Consider the following 16,577-nt stretch of genomic DNA (forward strand, 5'->3'; position numbering starts at 1 on the left):
TCCATAAAAGTGATGTAGATATTACACTGCAAGAGAAAGCTCCTTGATGACACAAGAACTGGCAATAAAAATACTCTCCTGAGTGAATGCTTTCTGTCTACAGATCTATATGATAATTTATTCCTAACCTAGAATTAATGGCCTGTCTTGTCTTTGTCATTCAAACTCTCAGCTCCTGAAAACTAACATTTCAGGAACAGCTCTTTATACCCAGTTCTTGCCATCACTGGCCTACAGGAACATGTAAGCCAAATTCTGTGAGAATTGGCTTAACAAAGACAGCTTTGTTAAGTGTTAAAAATTGAATTTCTTTCTAACATCTGTGTAGTATACTTCTGTACAGGAAAACAAACTCTGCCAGAAATTTTGCGGTTTCCCACCTGCTTGACTCGAGATTTTGAGGAATCTTCTGAATTTGGTGCTGCTTTCACAGCATGGGGGCAGATTCCCAAGTTGTATATGTATTAGTATACTAAAAAGAGGCAGGGCTCCAGCACTGTTCCATGATAATTAATGCCGATTAATTTTTAGCATGCTGCCTGGCATGTTTCTGGCCCACACCAAGTAGCATTTTCCCAGGCAGTGCCCAGGCACAGTCGAAGGGATACCATGTGCCAGGGACTGCTGCCAGGAGGCAGTTACTCTGTTTTGGAAGAGAGTTTAGCTGTAAGACAGACAACACTGCTTGTCCTCAGCAAGAGAAAAGAGGTTTTGGTCCTTTTTATTTACTAGTGTAGAAATGACCTCTGAGTGCTATAAAAATGAAACTTAACAGGTATTACCAAATGGTCTGATGAAATCTAACACTATGTTAATTGGCTGACCCTAACCCCATTAAATCTTGTGATTTGCCCCTGATAAAGAGACCATTAATGATAACTTCAGGACGTGTTCATCCACTGCATTTGTTTTAGCAACTCATTACTGGGGGAAGAGGGAAACTGTGTGAAATTTTAATAAGCAAAAAGACTCACGTAATCTGTCCTGGTGCAACTGTTAAGCATTTAGCCCTTTTATGGCAGGTGTTGTTTGTTTCACAGATGTCCATCATGCTGCATCCTTTCCCAGGTATAAAGTTTGTATAATGTTCCTTGCATTCACAGTGAGACTAAATCAGAAGGATGTGAGAGGGGAGAGAAAAATTAGCCATGCAAAAGTTGTGGTTTTCAGCATACTTTCTGGAACTAGAGTTTGAAGACAATGAGCCTTAGTTAATCACTTCGTGAGTTCAAATGCAAATATAAAGCTTACTCATATTTATACAGCTCCTTTCCAGGTTTTATCCACTCCAGAAGACTACTGACTCTCATATAGATTTTCTTCAGATAAAGCCCTGTAGATTCCCTTTTCTGACCAGAGAACATTTAGAATCAGTGTGGCTAGGTCAATTTTTTTACCTCTGTTCCAGCCCACAGCCCTCTGCTTCCCGAAAGGAGTGCCCAAGCACACCACTAACAAGTGAGGTGTATCATCACTGCTGTTACACACACCAGCCTGTGGGTGTCAGCTATGTGCAGCTCATTGAGACATGAACATGAACTGCAGAACAACCCTGGGTGATTGAGTCCCTTTTTGGCTCTTCAGGGTTTCCAAGCAAACCTGGCATGGTCTTCTCAAGTCTTGCTTTTTTTGATGATGTGAGTTTTACACACCGAAATCTGAGCTAGTTCTCAACATCATGAATAATGCACAATCTATATAAAGTGCCACTCATTGATTGTTCCCAAAGACCCAGATTACTTCTTTCCTAAGTAAACTAACTTCAGGCGTGTATCTGTGGTACCTGTGTACTAGTCCTACAAGCCCTCTGTGGTCAGAGAGACAAAATTTAACTGGGAGAAGATTAATTTCAATGCCTCCATTTTGGGGAGGCAAATCAGAGCCAAAATACTCTCAGAAAAAAGAACACCATTGCCATTCCCATTTTCAGAGGGGGAAACATGATTGGTCATGTTTCATTCTTGGTCAGTTTGGCTTATGCCAAACCTAAGAGTAGAGTTTGATCTCCTTGAGACCTGTTTCCATACCTACATGGTTCCTTTTTCGAGACAAAGCATTATTTCTTGTTAGGCAGTTGCCATAGGAAACATCTGGGGCCCTCATTTAACACTGACCTTTCCTGGACTGTCATAGATGCAAATGGTGGACTGTGCAGGGCAGTTCCCGTGTGCTTCTTGGCAAGGGTCTACAGGTAAGCAGATCTGACCATCCCCTCTGTAACCTTCCTGACAGGTGCATTTGTGCTGATTTGGTCCGAGGTAAACACAGTCAGCATTGGGATCGCAGACCTTTCTGGAGCATGGGTTGATAGCTTGTGAAAAAAGAAGTGAGGTAAATGAATTGTTGCCCACAGTTCTCAAATTGAAGACAAGGATTTAGCAGGGCACCTCTATGCCAAACAAAGCCCGGGTAGACTAAACTTCTCATAACAGCCAAGTCCAAAGTATGGTGGCGGCATGAAGGCAGAAGGGAGGAATGCTAACATAGCAACCAACTGTTTGCTTCTGAACAGAAATGATCTCTTAACTTGGCAAACTGAGTTATAAACAGATTAAAACCTGTAACGTGCTCATTAAAATATCACAACTATTTCCTCGTTTGCAGTGGGTTTTAACTAGAGAAGGTCAGGTAGGTGGTGCGAGGTCTGTACAACCTTTGAGCACGTTAGATCAGTTGGAAAATATTTCTCGAGACAATAGGCCTTCACTGTTTTCTTTCTGGTAATTAAACAATATAATGTCATCAGTTCAGCTATATGGAAAACTGGCCAGCAAGTACTTTGGTTGGGTCTTCAACACTGCTCTATTTTCAGGACTGGACTAGAAGGCCATTAGTTATTTCCATGAACAGTTTTTTCGAGGCAATGGCATTGCTTGTTCTTTTTCAAAATTAAGCAGTGCTTGGAAAGCATCTTCGTACACATTTTTGTCCAGTTTAGGTTATGGTTAAGTGCACAGTGTACCTAGAAGATGGCAGGCCATGGACGCACCTAAAAAGTGATGCTTCTCACTGTTTTCCCCTCTTCTCTTCCCTTTCTTACCTCTCAGCTGGGACTGAGAGAGTTGACAATGCTCAGCTTCATTTTTTCAAGCCTTCTCTTCTGTTCCAGTGTGAAATCAAACTCATACACATATTCACATGCTCAAAATCAAGCAAAAACAATGCCACCTCCAAGCTGAGCCTGAGGCAGCCACCGCTATCCTCACTTAAATACTTAGATTCTCTGGAGGAGCTTTGACCTGTGCTTCCCAGCCAGTCAAATTTAAAACACACTGTCTTAAACCACTTATCTAAAGGTGCTGGGACAGAGGATCAGCATTCATGCAGGCTGCATCAATATAGACCCCAAGAGAGGGAGAGATAGTAACATCCTGCTTCTCTGCTGGTTTCTGCATTTTCTTTATGTCTTACTTGTCTGTGCTGCCCATTAGAAGAACCTCGCATTCCCTGAGGAATGACCTGCTAATATCTTGCCCTTGGATGGTGTTCAGTCCTATGCAGGGAGGACGACACCGTAGTTAGGACCAAGAGGACTGAATGCAAGTATTCCCAGACAGAATAATTGCATTTGTGTCCTGATCCAAGCCAACATTTACTAAATAGTGCTTCCAGCATCAGATGAAGCAATTTTCGTCGTTGCAATTGGTCTAGAAGGAAAAGCTGGTGCTGTAAGATGTAATGTATGTAGAAGAAGGAAAATCTGGACTCATAATACAGTAAATTTGGGCATTCAATGGCAAGTTGAGGAGTCTATAAAGACTCCCAGATTTTTCCTCTAGCTGAGATTATTTAGCTTCATTTCATGAAAAATAGGAAAGCTAAAATGAGCCTTACTTTTCTGTAGAGTTTATGCTCAGTGATGGAGCTGAGCTGCTACATGATGGATATTCAGTAAATATAAGTCTTTGGTCCCCGTTGTTGATTTTTATGGAAGCAAGCTTTGAGGCTTAACTTTAGCAAGCAGAGAGATGACAGGAGTAGATTTGTAAGCACTGATGACCTTGTATGCACCCTGTGTATTTCAGGGGGGTTTCCTACCTTTATTCTGGTTTCATGGGCTGAAACTTGTTAGCAATTGGATGGATGTGATTCTGAAGGAGTCTAGTTTGTGCTTTGGGATATGAACCCATGAAAAATTAGAGGGTGAGATTTGGCTCAAAAGCACATTCCATATACCTGAACTATAATACTAATGATGTTGTATTCGAAGAACTAGGTAGATATGACAATTACTCACGTTCACATCGTGTGCTGTCCCCATGATAGTTGGGCAGACAAGTGCATTCCAGTCGTCTTCCATCCTCACCTGAAGCAGTACATCTGGAGTTTGCAGGGCACTGCAAGGCCTCACATTCAGCTATTGCTGAGGAACAGAGGGTGATAGGTTAAACTCTGCCTGCACGCTGTGTCAGGCGACACTGCATTCTGCAGCAACCCACTTCAAAGTGTGCCTGATTCAGGCACCATCGATCCCATTGCTGTCATCTTTTTTTTCTGCTGACTGAAGTGGTGATGATGGTTATGGGAGTTACAGACGGGGTTTGAGGTTTGGTGTATGTTTGGTTGCTCTTGTGTGTCTAACCTGAAACTAATTTCACATTTGTCCCTGCCAGTTCTAACCATATAAGAGATGTTGAATGTGTCTTACATAGGAAACAATCTACTTACGCTGATCACAGCTGAGCCCTTCGTATCCAGAGAAGCAAGTGCATCTTCCATCCCCTGTAATTCCACTGTTGCATACTCCATGAACACAGTCACAAACTATATGGAGAAATGGATTTGCTTTACTGAATATTAATGATGTTCAGAAAGGCATCGTTAGTGCTTACTCATAGCAAATAGTGTACTGGCCAATAACTTTGGCCAAACCAAGCTTTGACCTGAGTGCTTGAATTTCTAGGCTTCCATTAATGAGAAGATCAGTATTTGCAGTTGCACATATGAGTAAATTTGTGCAAAAAAATTCAAAAATACTAATTTTTGAAGGCTCTTAATAGCCTGAGATCTGAAAATCTTCACAGGATACACACTATAATCACCAAATTGACTAGTTGCTAATGCCATAAAACTTGTAAAATTTGACATACAGTCTGGAGCCAAAGTGGGATATAACATGTAATACTTACAATTTTTATAACTCTTAACAAATTGCTTGAGTTTGCTTCAATTCTATTGGTGTCTCTCAAACACCTCAAGAAGAGATGAGTTTTGTGACTTTTTTTCCCCATCCCTAAACAGAATTTATTTAGTTAAAAGCATAATTAATCACAGTGTAGGTCTCAGGCTTCTTTCCTTTTCCTGTGCTCTGTCATTTCTGGTTATAAACCCTGTGACAGTAAGCACACAAGATGCTCCAATCAGAGTCCAGGCAACTATGAAACCCTGCTGTGTTTTTTGAAGACTTAAGTATACTCAAAAAGCTTTCTAGTTATAACTGTTTGAATTGTGGTAATGATGCTTTTTTACACTTGGAAAAGCCTATAAGATGTACAGAGTTGTATTGGTGACTTCATGTTTAAGCTGCAGTGAGGTAGCATATTCTCTTTCCCTTAAAAATATATCCTGTGCTCTTGCAAGTCACCTGCACTAATTAATTATTAACTTCTTACCTGTGTTTGTACTCATAATATAAAATGTCTAAGGTATTACTGAAAAGTAGTTAGCCACAAATGAAAAATTGTTTATATTTTATTTATTCTAGAAAACTTGGAGGAGCTCAAATATCTGAAAGTTGAAGTGTAAAATGTTGCTTAAATTAATATGCAGTTGAATCCTCCATAGCTTCTTGGAAAATAATTACCTGTATGTATTGAATTCATTCAAGTACCCTATATTCATGAAAATGTTGGCTCAGTTACATTTCTGTGTATCAACACTGTCATCCAGTGGACAGCTGGTGGAAAAAGGGCCTTTGAGTCAGCAGTGGTGTAGAATTAGTGTAGAAAGGCGAATACAGATTATTTAAATTGAGATGATTTGTACCTCGTTAGAAGTAACATTATGTAGATCTTGAGGGGAGAAAGGGAGTTTTACTTAGAGATAAACAAGCAACTATTACCATTTCAGAATGAGACAGTTTTAAAATTTTTTTTCAGGCAGTTTCCTGGTTTGTCAGTTTAATTTTCAGCAAGGATCAGGAAGGTAAATAAAATACTAGAGATCATTAAGAAACAGGCAAGACGGAAAATGTTGTATAAATATATACAATTGTGATACATATACATCGTAAAAAATACACATAGTTTTGGTCCCTACCTCAATGTTCCATTTCTCCTGACAGAAGTATGGCTAATCAATGAAATCATCAACCAGCCAAACCCCAAAACTAAACCAAACCCACCCTCTTTTATACTTTTGACAGAATGGTGGAGCTCCTTGGCACAGAATAGAGTGAAGAGCAAAAGCAAGTTGGGTTCAGAGACAGTCTCTGGGTGCTTCTACTCTTTTCCTAGATATAAACTATTGGCCTCCAATACGGGATACTAGGCTAGACAGATTTTTGCCTTATTAAAAATGGCCTTTTTTGAGTCCGATATACTGATTTAAGTACCACATGAGTATTGCATGCCTTAATACAGATGGTTCAGTTTGTGGATATGCTTAAAAATCTACCAAAACACTGTAAACCATGACATATTTGCAGTTGATATATTCCCATCTAATATTTTAAACACTATAACAACCTCCTGTATTTAGATCAAACAAATGCAATTCCATAACTTAGGCTAAAAAATGTATAATGTGATAACTGGCTAACAGAGAGCCATACCTCTGGGAACACATGGATGATTCTAATCCTTAGTTTATTTGACTGTTGGCTAAAACAAAGATATTCAAGACAAGATGCAGATGTTTCTGTAGCACTACACTGAGAGGCCTTTAAGCCCTCTATGCATTTCACTGTGATTTCTTAGTGTCTGAATACAGCTTTCATTCACCTTCTTTTATGTAATCAAATAAAGAAAACTCAAACTTACCTGATGTGCAGTCAGGACCAAATAAATTATCTTCAGCACATTTTTCACAGGCTGTCCCACCAAACCCTTTCTGTGAATTACACAACAGAAATCAAAATTTAGGTTTCTCATCTATTCACTACAGACAGATACATGGTTAGCAGCCTGAAAACAGCCTCTTTCACTGCCAAAAGAAAATAACATGAAAGTTCAATCAGCAAATAAAAAAATAACTACCACAATCTAGACATTGTCTTTTGAATAATCTTCCCCCCTCCACCTTTTTTAAAAATAATTTGTAGATCTTCAAATCAGATGTTCTGACTATCAAGTTAACAGTAAACTGCAGTAATCAATCCTAATGCCCTAATCAGTCTTACAACTGTTAGGTTGCATTTTCTGACTACTTCTCTCTCTGTCTCTTTTTCACATGTCTCCAGAGGAAACATTTTTGATGTAAAGAAAAGATCAACCAGTAGAGGGGGAGGTAGAAAAGATTAATTTGAGTTGTTTTCTTAAAAAAATTCTTTTGCCTGAAGTTAAGCACTACATGTTGCACTCTTGGCAAAGGAACATTGTATTGAGAGTTCAGTCGCATGTGTAAGGACTTTCTAATTAGGAAAAAAAGTAATAAGTAATAACACACTCTAAAAAGAATAGAGGAACTCAAAAACACCTGTTTCGTAAAGGCAAGATGAAAAAAGTTTTTAAGAATTGCACCTGAATATGCTCAAGAAATAATAGTGTGAAAATTATTGCAATCCAAGCAAAAAAATGAACTCCAAGCTGATCTTCTCTGCTGTTTCTGGAATACTTAGCTTTACTGTGTTTATACAGTGAAACATGCAATGTTTCTTAGCAGAGCTTATGTGCTATCATTGTATTTTTTCATTTAAAAGAAAGGACATACCTGACAAGTGCATGTTCCATTTCCAGTTATGCCCTGTGAGCACTGTCCTCTCCCGTTGCATGGTGATGCAGCTCCTCCTGGACATGCTAGACATGACAATGATTAAGCCACCAGTCAGCTTTCTCTGACCCTTATGCTTCCCTTGCACAGTCTGGAAGCCTCAGAAGCTGCAGGGTTTGGGGCCAGACAGGGACTTTGGGTGACAGCTGCTGTTTTGCAAGTGCCCGAATCTCTTCACTAGAATCTCAGATTCAGCAGTCTGTAAAGACTGTTTACAGTCTTTTCTTGTCTGTAAACTTAAGCTAGTGGCTACAGTCAAAGGATTGAACAAAAAGTTAGTTTTCTTATTCTAAAGTACCATATGACTTTGTCCCTGAAAATCCACCTCTCTCTGCAGACACTCTAAGCTGTCAGCTTTTCTGATGCAAGTGGAGTTCGCCTGATCACTCCTGTATGTTAATACAACTGTGATGGATTGAAAATTTGCTTTCAGAATTACATTTGATGCTAACTTAGAGTTTAATAAGACTTACCCTCCCACCCTCCAGATTGCACTTGCTTTATGTGGAAAGTTTTTCCTTTTCCCTGCTACTTTCGTAGGACTGTGATAATTGATTCAAATGATCTTGGAATTTAGAATTTGGATATCTCACAAGCCAATCCCATCCAGTGGGCTGGGGTCACTAGCAAAACTTGTGTGCCAAAGATGTGTTATGCTCTTCAGATCCTCTGGTGCTAAAACCATGATTACAGGCAGTGGTATACCAGGTGGGACAGTCTGAACAAAAACCCTAGCCAGCAGGATGGGATAAGAAAAAATGACTGTATTTCCAAATAAAAATAGTTTATTTTTTGTCTGAAATGTTTCAAAATTCAAATTTTTACTAAAAGATTGTCTATAGGAACTGTATATTATAGTATCTTATAGGAAATAATTTTGTCAGGTTTTTTCTCCTTCAGGGATACCCTTATTTTTCATAGTTGTCCAGCCCCTCCTTGGAAATGATTTATTAACTCTCTTCTATAAGCCCTTCCTTCCTGTAATTAGAATTCCCATTAAGTACCATAATTCAGATGCAAGTGGTATCTAAATGTATCAAACTCCTACTGGCCTTACAGGTACTCAGCTGCACTTTACTCGTAGATTTATTGCTTATAAAGAGTCTCAGAGTTTGTTCTGTGTGAGTGGAGCTGGGCAGCACTGGATTTATGCTCCCACTGCCTAACTTAATCCTGGTTTAGAGTGTTTAAGTAATGTGGAAGTTTTAATAAAAATGAATTTGATTTGGACGGAGTGATGAGCAAATAAGTCGATGTGCCTATGCATACATCTAATTTCACTGAAAGCTTTGGCTTTGTACCAGTCTGTTAATATTTCTTAGTTTATTCCTTAATGTAGTCTGTGAGGTCTATTGTATCCAGGTAAACTTCTTGTGAAAAGCCAATAAATTTAAAGACAAAAATTTTAGTGCAGTTTGTCTTGTACATGCTGAAATAATATGTATTAAGAATTTAGGTGAAATAACCAGAATTAAGGTAAAGTAATAAATATATATATACTTTAATCTTTAAAGTTGCTTTTAGTGAATCTTGTTTTCTGACTACCGTATGATAGCTAAATGTCATCTTTAGGACTTGTGCCAGCTCTTTAGTATTTGCACAGTGTGGGAAAATGTTACCTGCACTGATGCTTTATTGAATGTGCAAAGACAGAGAAAACTCAGTTTATGGTATAACTTCTAGGAAATGTTATGTTAAAATTGTTGACAAAATAGGCTTTTTTGCAGTTGGCATTCATTACACTTCCCCTTGTATTCACTACATCTTGTCTCTTGTTTTGATACCATTACCAAGGGACAGCTTTATCAGAAGTTTAGCAAATTTACCATATCGTTGTACAAATTTGGGCAGGCAGGTAAAGTGCTTCCTGCAACCAGGGGGGCCACAGGAAGCAGTGCTGGGACACAGGAGCAATGCTGGGCACAGTCACCTGCTGCCACCCTGGGGAGAAGTGAGACCTTTGCTTTTATTGAGGATGTTTTTTGAAAAGCAGTGAGAAAAAGATGTTCTTGCTTATCTCTTACAGCAATCAGAGTATAGAGGCCAAATCTTCATATCTAGGCCGAAAGAGCTTAAACCTATCAGCCTTTTTTTGCCTCATGCAGTTAAATTCAGCACCTCCCAAGTGTCATCAAATGCAGTATCTTAAAATCCTTTGCTTCACCTGACTCCCTGCGAGGCTGAAGCAGTGGGTAGAACTTGTGAAGATGTGTTTTGGATCATTTAATTGCATAGAATTAAGTTTATTATTGTTCCTCTAGGTTTTTTTTTTTGTTGTTTTTGTTTTTGTTTTGTTTTTTTTTTTAACTTTTCACAATTTTTCCCCCTTTAGTCTTACAGTGCTTTCTACTTAGTTGGTCATATCATACACCTTTCAGTTGGTACCCAGACTTTTCTTTGGAGCCATGTAAATATTTGCCCAGAGTGGGAACCAGTGCTGGGGTAAGGAGTAGCTCCTGCTGCAGTCCATCAGTTACAGACAGGGGACATCTGAGATCCACCAGCTGTGGTGTCTGTGGTTGGGTTATACTGGTAGTGTTAAAAGGTTGTGATCTTTCCCCCTGGACCTTTCCCCACTTGGTACTTTTCCCTTTTGACTTTATGACTTTTTTACAGAGGGGTTGGTGTGTGGCTGGATGGCTTGGTGTGCTTCGTGGGAGGGAAAGGGACAAGAGATCTTCCATTCACTTTGTGCATTTCAGCTATCATTTAAGGAAGTCAGAGTGTTATTTAAGACCTAGTTCTGTCCTTGCCATCAGATGCTAAACGTGAAGTAAACCCCTAGTCAGGGATTTTTCACTGGCCTCAGGAAGGGCCGTCTTTCCTCCAAACATTTCAGGTTGCGCTGTACCCTACTAGAGAGATTGTGATAACATAGAGAGCTATTTTCTTCCTACAAATGACAGCAGAAACAATACTGAGACCTTGATTTCTCACTTTTTGGGGTCAGGAAGTTTGTCCAAAGGAAGAGAGGGCTTCCTTGCCTCTGCACCTTCCTTCACACAGTGTTACAGACTCAGGGGCGGTGAATTCTGCTCCTCTCCAGAACTACTGATGTCCCTTGCGTGGCTTCCCAGGCATTCTCAATATGGGATGATGAGCACTAAGGCTGCATTTGGCAGTGGGATGGTAAACCACCAACCTCAAGTGGTTACGTTCAGAAGAACATATGACCACGTACTATGCACTCAGATATTTGCTTGTGTTTTCTATTGCAGTAGCTAAAAGTTGGACTGTTTTGCTTTAGTAGATAAATAACTGCTTAAATAATAGCTTGGGCTAAAATTATATTTTTTTAATCTAGTTTGTGGACAAAAGGACTTCACAGACATTGAAACAGACCTTGACACCATTAACTAAAGAAGGAAACACTCTGGTTGGGCAGGGAAACTTCCTCTGTGGGTCTTGATGCCTATCTTGGCAGCCAGAGATTTGATGCACTTGTGGAGATGCTGAAAGGCTTTTCCTGAGGAAGGGGTAGCTTATTACCCCTGCTTCAGTAATGGTCTTCAGATTCTCTGGCAGTTCAAGAAACTATTTCAAGTTGAGCTAAAAGAAAAGACCCTACCTCCATCAGAAAGTAGAGAACTAAAGAGATTTGGAAATATTTCAGACACAGGTGAGGGCGATTTTGACTTAAAATGAAACATTTAAACTTGTAGTTTGAAAATCTTAACTTTTAAAATATGAAATAATTTTGCAGGCATTGACCAAAATGATTTGTTTTGAAAATCTCAAAACTATGGAGATTTCCTGAGGTTTTTTAAGTTTTCTATATTTTTTTCTTTTTAAATGAAGCTTTGAATATCTGTTTAAATCTTCTAAGTTTTAGCTGAAAACTGCTGTTTATTTCTACTTCTGTAACAAGCTCTGAGGAGTAAACTTCTCATAGTAACAGGTTCTGAAAAGAACGAAAGTCACTGCTTTATTTCTGTTCAAATTATATATTTAAAAAAAACCCCAACCAAACCAAAACAACTTACTCAGGCAGTCTGGGCCCCAGTGTCCCTGGCAGCACTCAGGTTGTTCAAATTCCTTCACACAATGATGCCGACACCCCGGAAAAGAAAGTGTGTGTGTTTTAATTTCCAGATAATACCTGAGGAGAAGAAGTTGGAGCTTCTTTAAAGTACTTAAAAGCCTCCCATGGGGAAAAATAAAATTCTTAACTTCCTCTTCTCCTTTCAGTGTCAGACAAGAGCATTTTAAGCTTAGTTGCACTGATCTGCCTTTTTTTCTTCATTAAAACATACGTTGAATGTAAGGGCCTAAAAAGATTCTTGGATCCTGTTTCTTTGAATAGTATATTTATCTTCCCCCCCCAACATAAATACGGCCTTTTTCTGTAAGTTTTTATTTGAAATAGTGTTTTAAAAATCATAATTATTTAATATCAAAGTTACTTAAATGCTAAGTAAACTCAAAATAGTTGCATTTTTTCTAAAATACTGCTTTTCTTTTTTTTCAGTCTGAAAGGCAATATTTCAGATTTGCTTTGAGATTTTTTTCCCTGCCCTTCACCCCCTCACCTCTCCAACTTAGCAGTTTTAAAAATCTATTATTTACATGATAATATAAGATAAGGATAATACATAAGTGTAATTTGATACTATATATATTTTTAATATATTTTTGTATCATTCATATCAAGTATGAAGAAAAAACAAGGAAGAGATTATATGATATCACTCAAAAGAAAATCTGATACTCATTAGTAGCAATGTTTATTTTCCTGTTAAACCATTTGCTGATTAATTTAAGCATCAAGTACTCTGAATGAAGCTTGAGTTCTGGAGTTGCTGAAGCCAATAGCAAATGTTCTGTAATGAAATTGCATAGACTAGAGCATTTGTGATATGAATTAACATTTTCTAATTCATGAGGAACAGCATTAACAGAGAAAAGCTCTGACAGAAGAGATACCTGCAGTCTGGTATCCCAGTCCCATTGGTAATTTTGGTGTAACCAGCAGGGCACTGGGTGTCAAGGTTTAAAGAGCAAGGTACACATGCAGTTTTCATTCTAATGAGCAGCTTTTGATCACATTGCTTCTTCATCTGTAATAGGAGAAGAATAATTAAAAAGAAGGAAAAACTCTGCCCCCGGTGACATTTCTGAAAAAATTTACCTCAGGTTTGCTCTCACTCCCAGACACAAGCTCTTTCCTGTTCAGCAGGAGCTCCTGTTTTGGAGCTAAACTATGTCATAGACCACATATTAGGGCTTTGCAGTAGCCTCGTCTGCAGAAAATATGTCCAACCACAGCAGGATAAACCCTTCTAAGTGTAATGTTTTTCCTAAGAGTGCTTTATCAACAAATGCTAAGTTCATCAGACTTAAAAGCCGGGTTACTGAGACAACATCAGTCTAGGGAGTGATAGTTCCGAAGTTGCCAACAAGTGCCTTCTCTATTCAATGGCAAAATTTAACAAGGTGTGGAGTAGGTTTCTCATGGCTTTGAGAACACAGAGAGCACAGCACAAGCCTGTGGAACAAAGTTCCTCTCAAAAGTGGACTTTGTGTTATCAGCACCACTGCATTGGACCAAAGGGCTTGGGAAATCTGACTATAGTGCTATAACTTAAATGCCAAAGGCCTGTGTCCCTTGCTGTTGTGGTCCTAGTTTCAAGAATACAGATCTGACAAATGACTCAAGAAGGTGACAAAAGGAGAAAAGGCTTAGGGTGTTGTCACAGCAGTGGCATTATATTTTGGAGTTGTAGAAATCATAGATGTGAAAATGTCTATATACCTAATATAGTGTCTGTTTCCTACCATTTAAACAGTCAACCTATTTTAAAGCAGCAAGTCTTTGATGAGCTTCACCTAATGTCAGCTTCATCTTCTTTCTTCCTGCTATTTGTAGAAGTAAGTTTATAATTCACAAATGTGAGAAATGATCTAATGCAGAGTATGATTTTTAAAAACCAGCAAAATGACCCTGTGCAGTCCAGATAATACCGTACCTTCTGGGCACATGTGGGATGCTGACGCCTCTTTGCAGAAGCACACAATTGGTCTAGGTGGGTACACTGGTACCTTGGGCTTTCTACATGTCCCATTGCCTGGTAGTCCTGAATGAGGCCCTCACCCCTATGGTTTCTCCTCTTGAGAGATGAACATTTCAGTAGCAAAACTCGTGAGGATGTGTTGCAGACATGATGAGGAGATTTAGTTTCATAACCTCTGAAGGACTACCCTTGATTGTCATCATCCAGTTATAAGTACATTTCAACATCAATTTAGTTGTCAAATTTTAGTCTATAAAAGCACTATTTAAATCTAATTTGGGTAGTGCTCAAGTGTTTGGGTAGTGAAGCCCCTTGCTGTGTAGATGCATTTCAGGTATCTTTGAAGTAAAAATGTGACCTTTTTCCGGATGTGGCTATAATGTGGACACAGCTAGATCAGACACTTGGTAAAGCAGTGGTGAGCAGTGCCATGCTGGTAGGGCTGAGCAGCCTCCTTTTCCTTGCAGCAGAACCCAGCACTGGTGAAGCACTGGACAAGACCTGGCTCTTTGGGCATCAGGCTCCCACAAACTCAAACCAGAGCACCTCTGCACCTCGCTTTCCCTCCAAAACCACCTGATGAGGCAACAACATGAGGGAGCTTGAATGTTTCCAATAATCCTGGTGCTCAGCACCAGTGTGGCCACCTTAACAGCTCATCCCTAAGGAAAGGACCAGAGCACCCATGCACTGGAGTAAGAACTAAGCAGCACAAATGCACAGTTCATGCACATGAAATCCTATGAGCATTTCCACTGGGTGGTATCATTACTGATAATATTGAAGAATCATAAAATCTGGAGTGCTGGTTGATTTTTCTGAGTCTTTTACCAATGATGCTACTGAAGCCCTGCTCCTTGCACTTGCTTGGTGTAAGCCTGAGGCTGGATAATCTGCTGGGCCTGTAGGGTATTCAGGTCCAGAAGCAGAAAAGCTGTTGGCATTAGTGACTGAAATGATCTTATTGCAGATGTTGTCATCAAAAAGAAGGAATGCCACAGATTTTCATTTTTGGAACAAGAAAATTAAAAGGGATTTTTGAAAAGGTAAAATCTAAATAAAAATAACTTATACCCTTTCCCTATGAACAGCTCTACAACAGCATTTAGGAATGGCGGTATTATTTCAACTTTCTTTCATTTCCCTTTTTGTTTTAGGGAAAATCAAAGAAAGTTGAATTTGTAGTGACTTTTTTTTTTTTGAGATAGAATAAATTTAACACATTTCCTAGTACTTTTTGCACATTTCAAAATATCTTTCAGTTTAAAAAAACCCAACTACCAACCAACAACATCAAAACACCTGAAGTGCCTTCCCCCCCTCTCCAATTATCTCTACCTTTCTATTTCCTCTTCTACAAGTGGTTTTATTTCAGAACACAGTAAGTTAAAGTCTCATGTTGTGATGTGAGACAGTTTAGAGGAGTGAATGTCTCACTGTTGAACTCCTGGTTTAGATTTGTGACCCAATGCTTCCTGCCTCTTACAAGGGTGATGGAAACATTTGTTATTTCACAGATCCATAGGATTTGTACATGACAAACATACCACTTCCCGAAAAGACTACAGATCTTAAGTTTATAACTTTGTACAATTACTTTCAAAAACTCAATTCCTTAGATTTTTTTTCCTTACTTATCCGAAACAGTTGTCCCTTCTTGTAGTGAGTAGAGTGGATAATTTTCACTATAGAAAAATTTCTGCTTTCATCTTCTGACTTATCAGAAATCCTAAGAATTTTCTTTTGATAAATGCATCAGCTACAGTCTTTTGCCACATTTGCCATTTTTCAGAGACTTTTTCAGTGTACTCATAACATTTCATTTGAGCCGAAGTAAACAGATGCATTTCTGTTATTTCAGAGGACTGAATTACAGAGCTTGTGGTTTATAATTCAGTGTCATATACATCAATGATTGTTAAAGTGGGTTTTTCTTCTATAGGATACAGTATCTGATAACTGCTCTCTCTATAACACAGAGTAATACAGACATATAATAATCCATTACTTAAAGAAAAAGCTGTTTCTTACCTCATCTTGGACTTGTGATGACGAACACAGTTTCATCGCAATCACAAAAGCAAAAAAGAATAAAAAACCTGGATTGTTTCTCATTATGAAAAATTGGATTCTTGTTCTTTCAGAATCCTCCAAACACGAAAACTCAAATTCAGACATAAAATGATTGTTCTTCAGAGGTGCTATTTCTTCTGCATTCTTAGGTAAATTGTTTAACAGGACTCTTGTGTTCCCCAATGTAAATGAGTGTGGGATTTGGCATGCAGAGCTTGCCCAACCAGGAGAGATTCCAAAATGCAGGGTATTAGCTGAAAGTTTTCACTGGAAAGCTGAATAAAGCCTTCCTAACTGAATGACAGGATATCCTGACAGGGCTCTGATCATTTATTCCTCTCTCTGAAACTGTTGACAGTATAAAATGAAGGACACAACTGTTATGACAGAAGATGATTTCTTCTTTTAGGTGGGCATTGATAGGGGACTGGAGTAACTACTGTGCTTGTTATCATTCATTTGTTTAACTGATCTAAAGGAGAGCAATGGATCTCTGAAGTTGTCTTATCAGCCATGTAATTAGCCTACTGTAAGGGTGCGTCCCCTGAATGTGGTTTTGGGAGA

The 16,577-nt window shown here is 38.8% G+C and overlaps 1 protein-coding gene across 4 annotated transcripts in view; it reads right to left on the bottom strand.

The window, feature by feature from the left end:
• The window catches only part of STAB2 (stabilin 2), an 86,527-nt gene extending 70,280 nt beyond the window's left edge, over window positions 1-16,247 (bottom strand). For all 4 annotated transcript variants that reach the window (XM_032687859.1, XM_032687860.1, XM_032687858.1 and 1 more), the window contains exons 1-9: window positions 15,972-16,247; window positions 12,853-12,986; window positions 11,913-12,028; window positions 7,870-7,955; window positions 6,981-7,050; window positions 4,669-4,764; window positions 4,238-4,363; window positions 2,115-2,311; window positions 975-1,108 (exon numbers count right to left, since the gene is read on the bottom strand). In XM_032687859.1, the coding sequence (XP_032543750.1) occupies window positions 975-1,108; window positions 2,115-2,311; window positions 4,238-4,363; window positions 4,669-4,764; window positions 6,981-7,050; window positions 7,870-7,955; window positions 11,913-12,028; window positions 12,853-12,986; window positions 15,972-16,118 (1,106 nt within the window). In that variant the 5' untranslated portion in view covers window positions 16,119-16,247. The remainder of the gene's footprint in view (window positions 1-974; window positions 1,109-2,114; window positions 2,312-4,237; window positions 4,364-4,668; window positions 4,765-6,980; window positions 7,051-7,869; window positions 7,956-11,912; window positions 12,029-12,852; window positions 12,987-15,971) is intronic.
• Window positions 16,248-16,577: the final 330 nt, after the last annotated feature.

The sequence above is a fragment of the Chiroxiphia lanceolata genome, chromosome 5 (assembly GCF_009829145.1).
Source record: "Chiroxiphia lanceolata isolate bChiLan1 chromosome 5, bChiLan1.pri, whole genome shotgun sequence".
Lineage (NCBI taxonomy): Eukaryota > Metazoa > Chordata > Aves > Passeriformes > Pipridae > Chiroxiphia > Chiroxiphia lanceolata.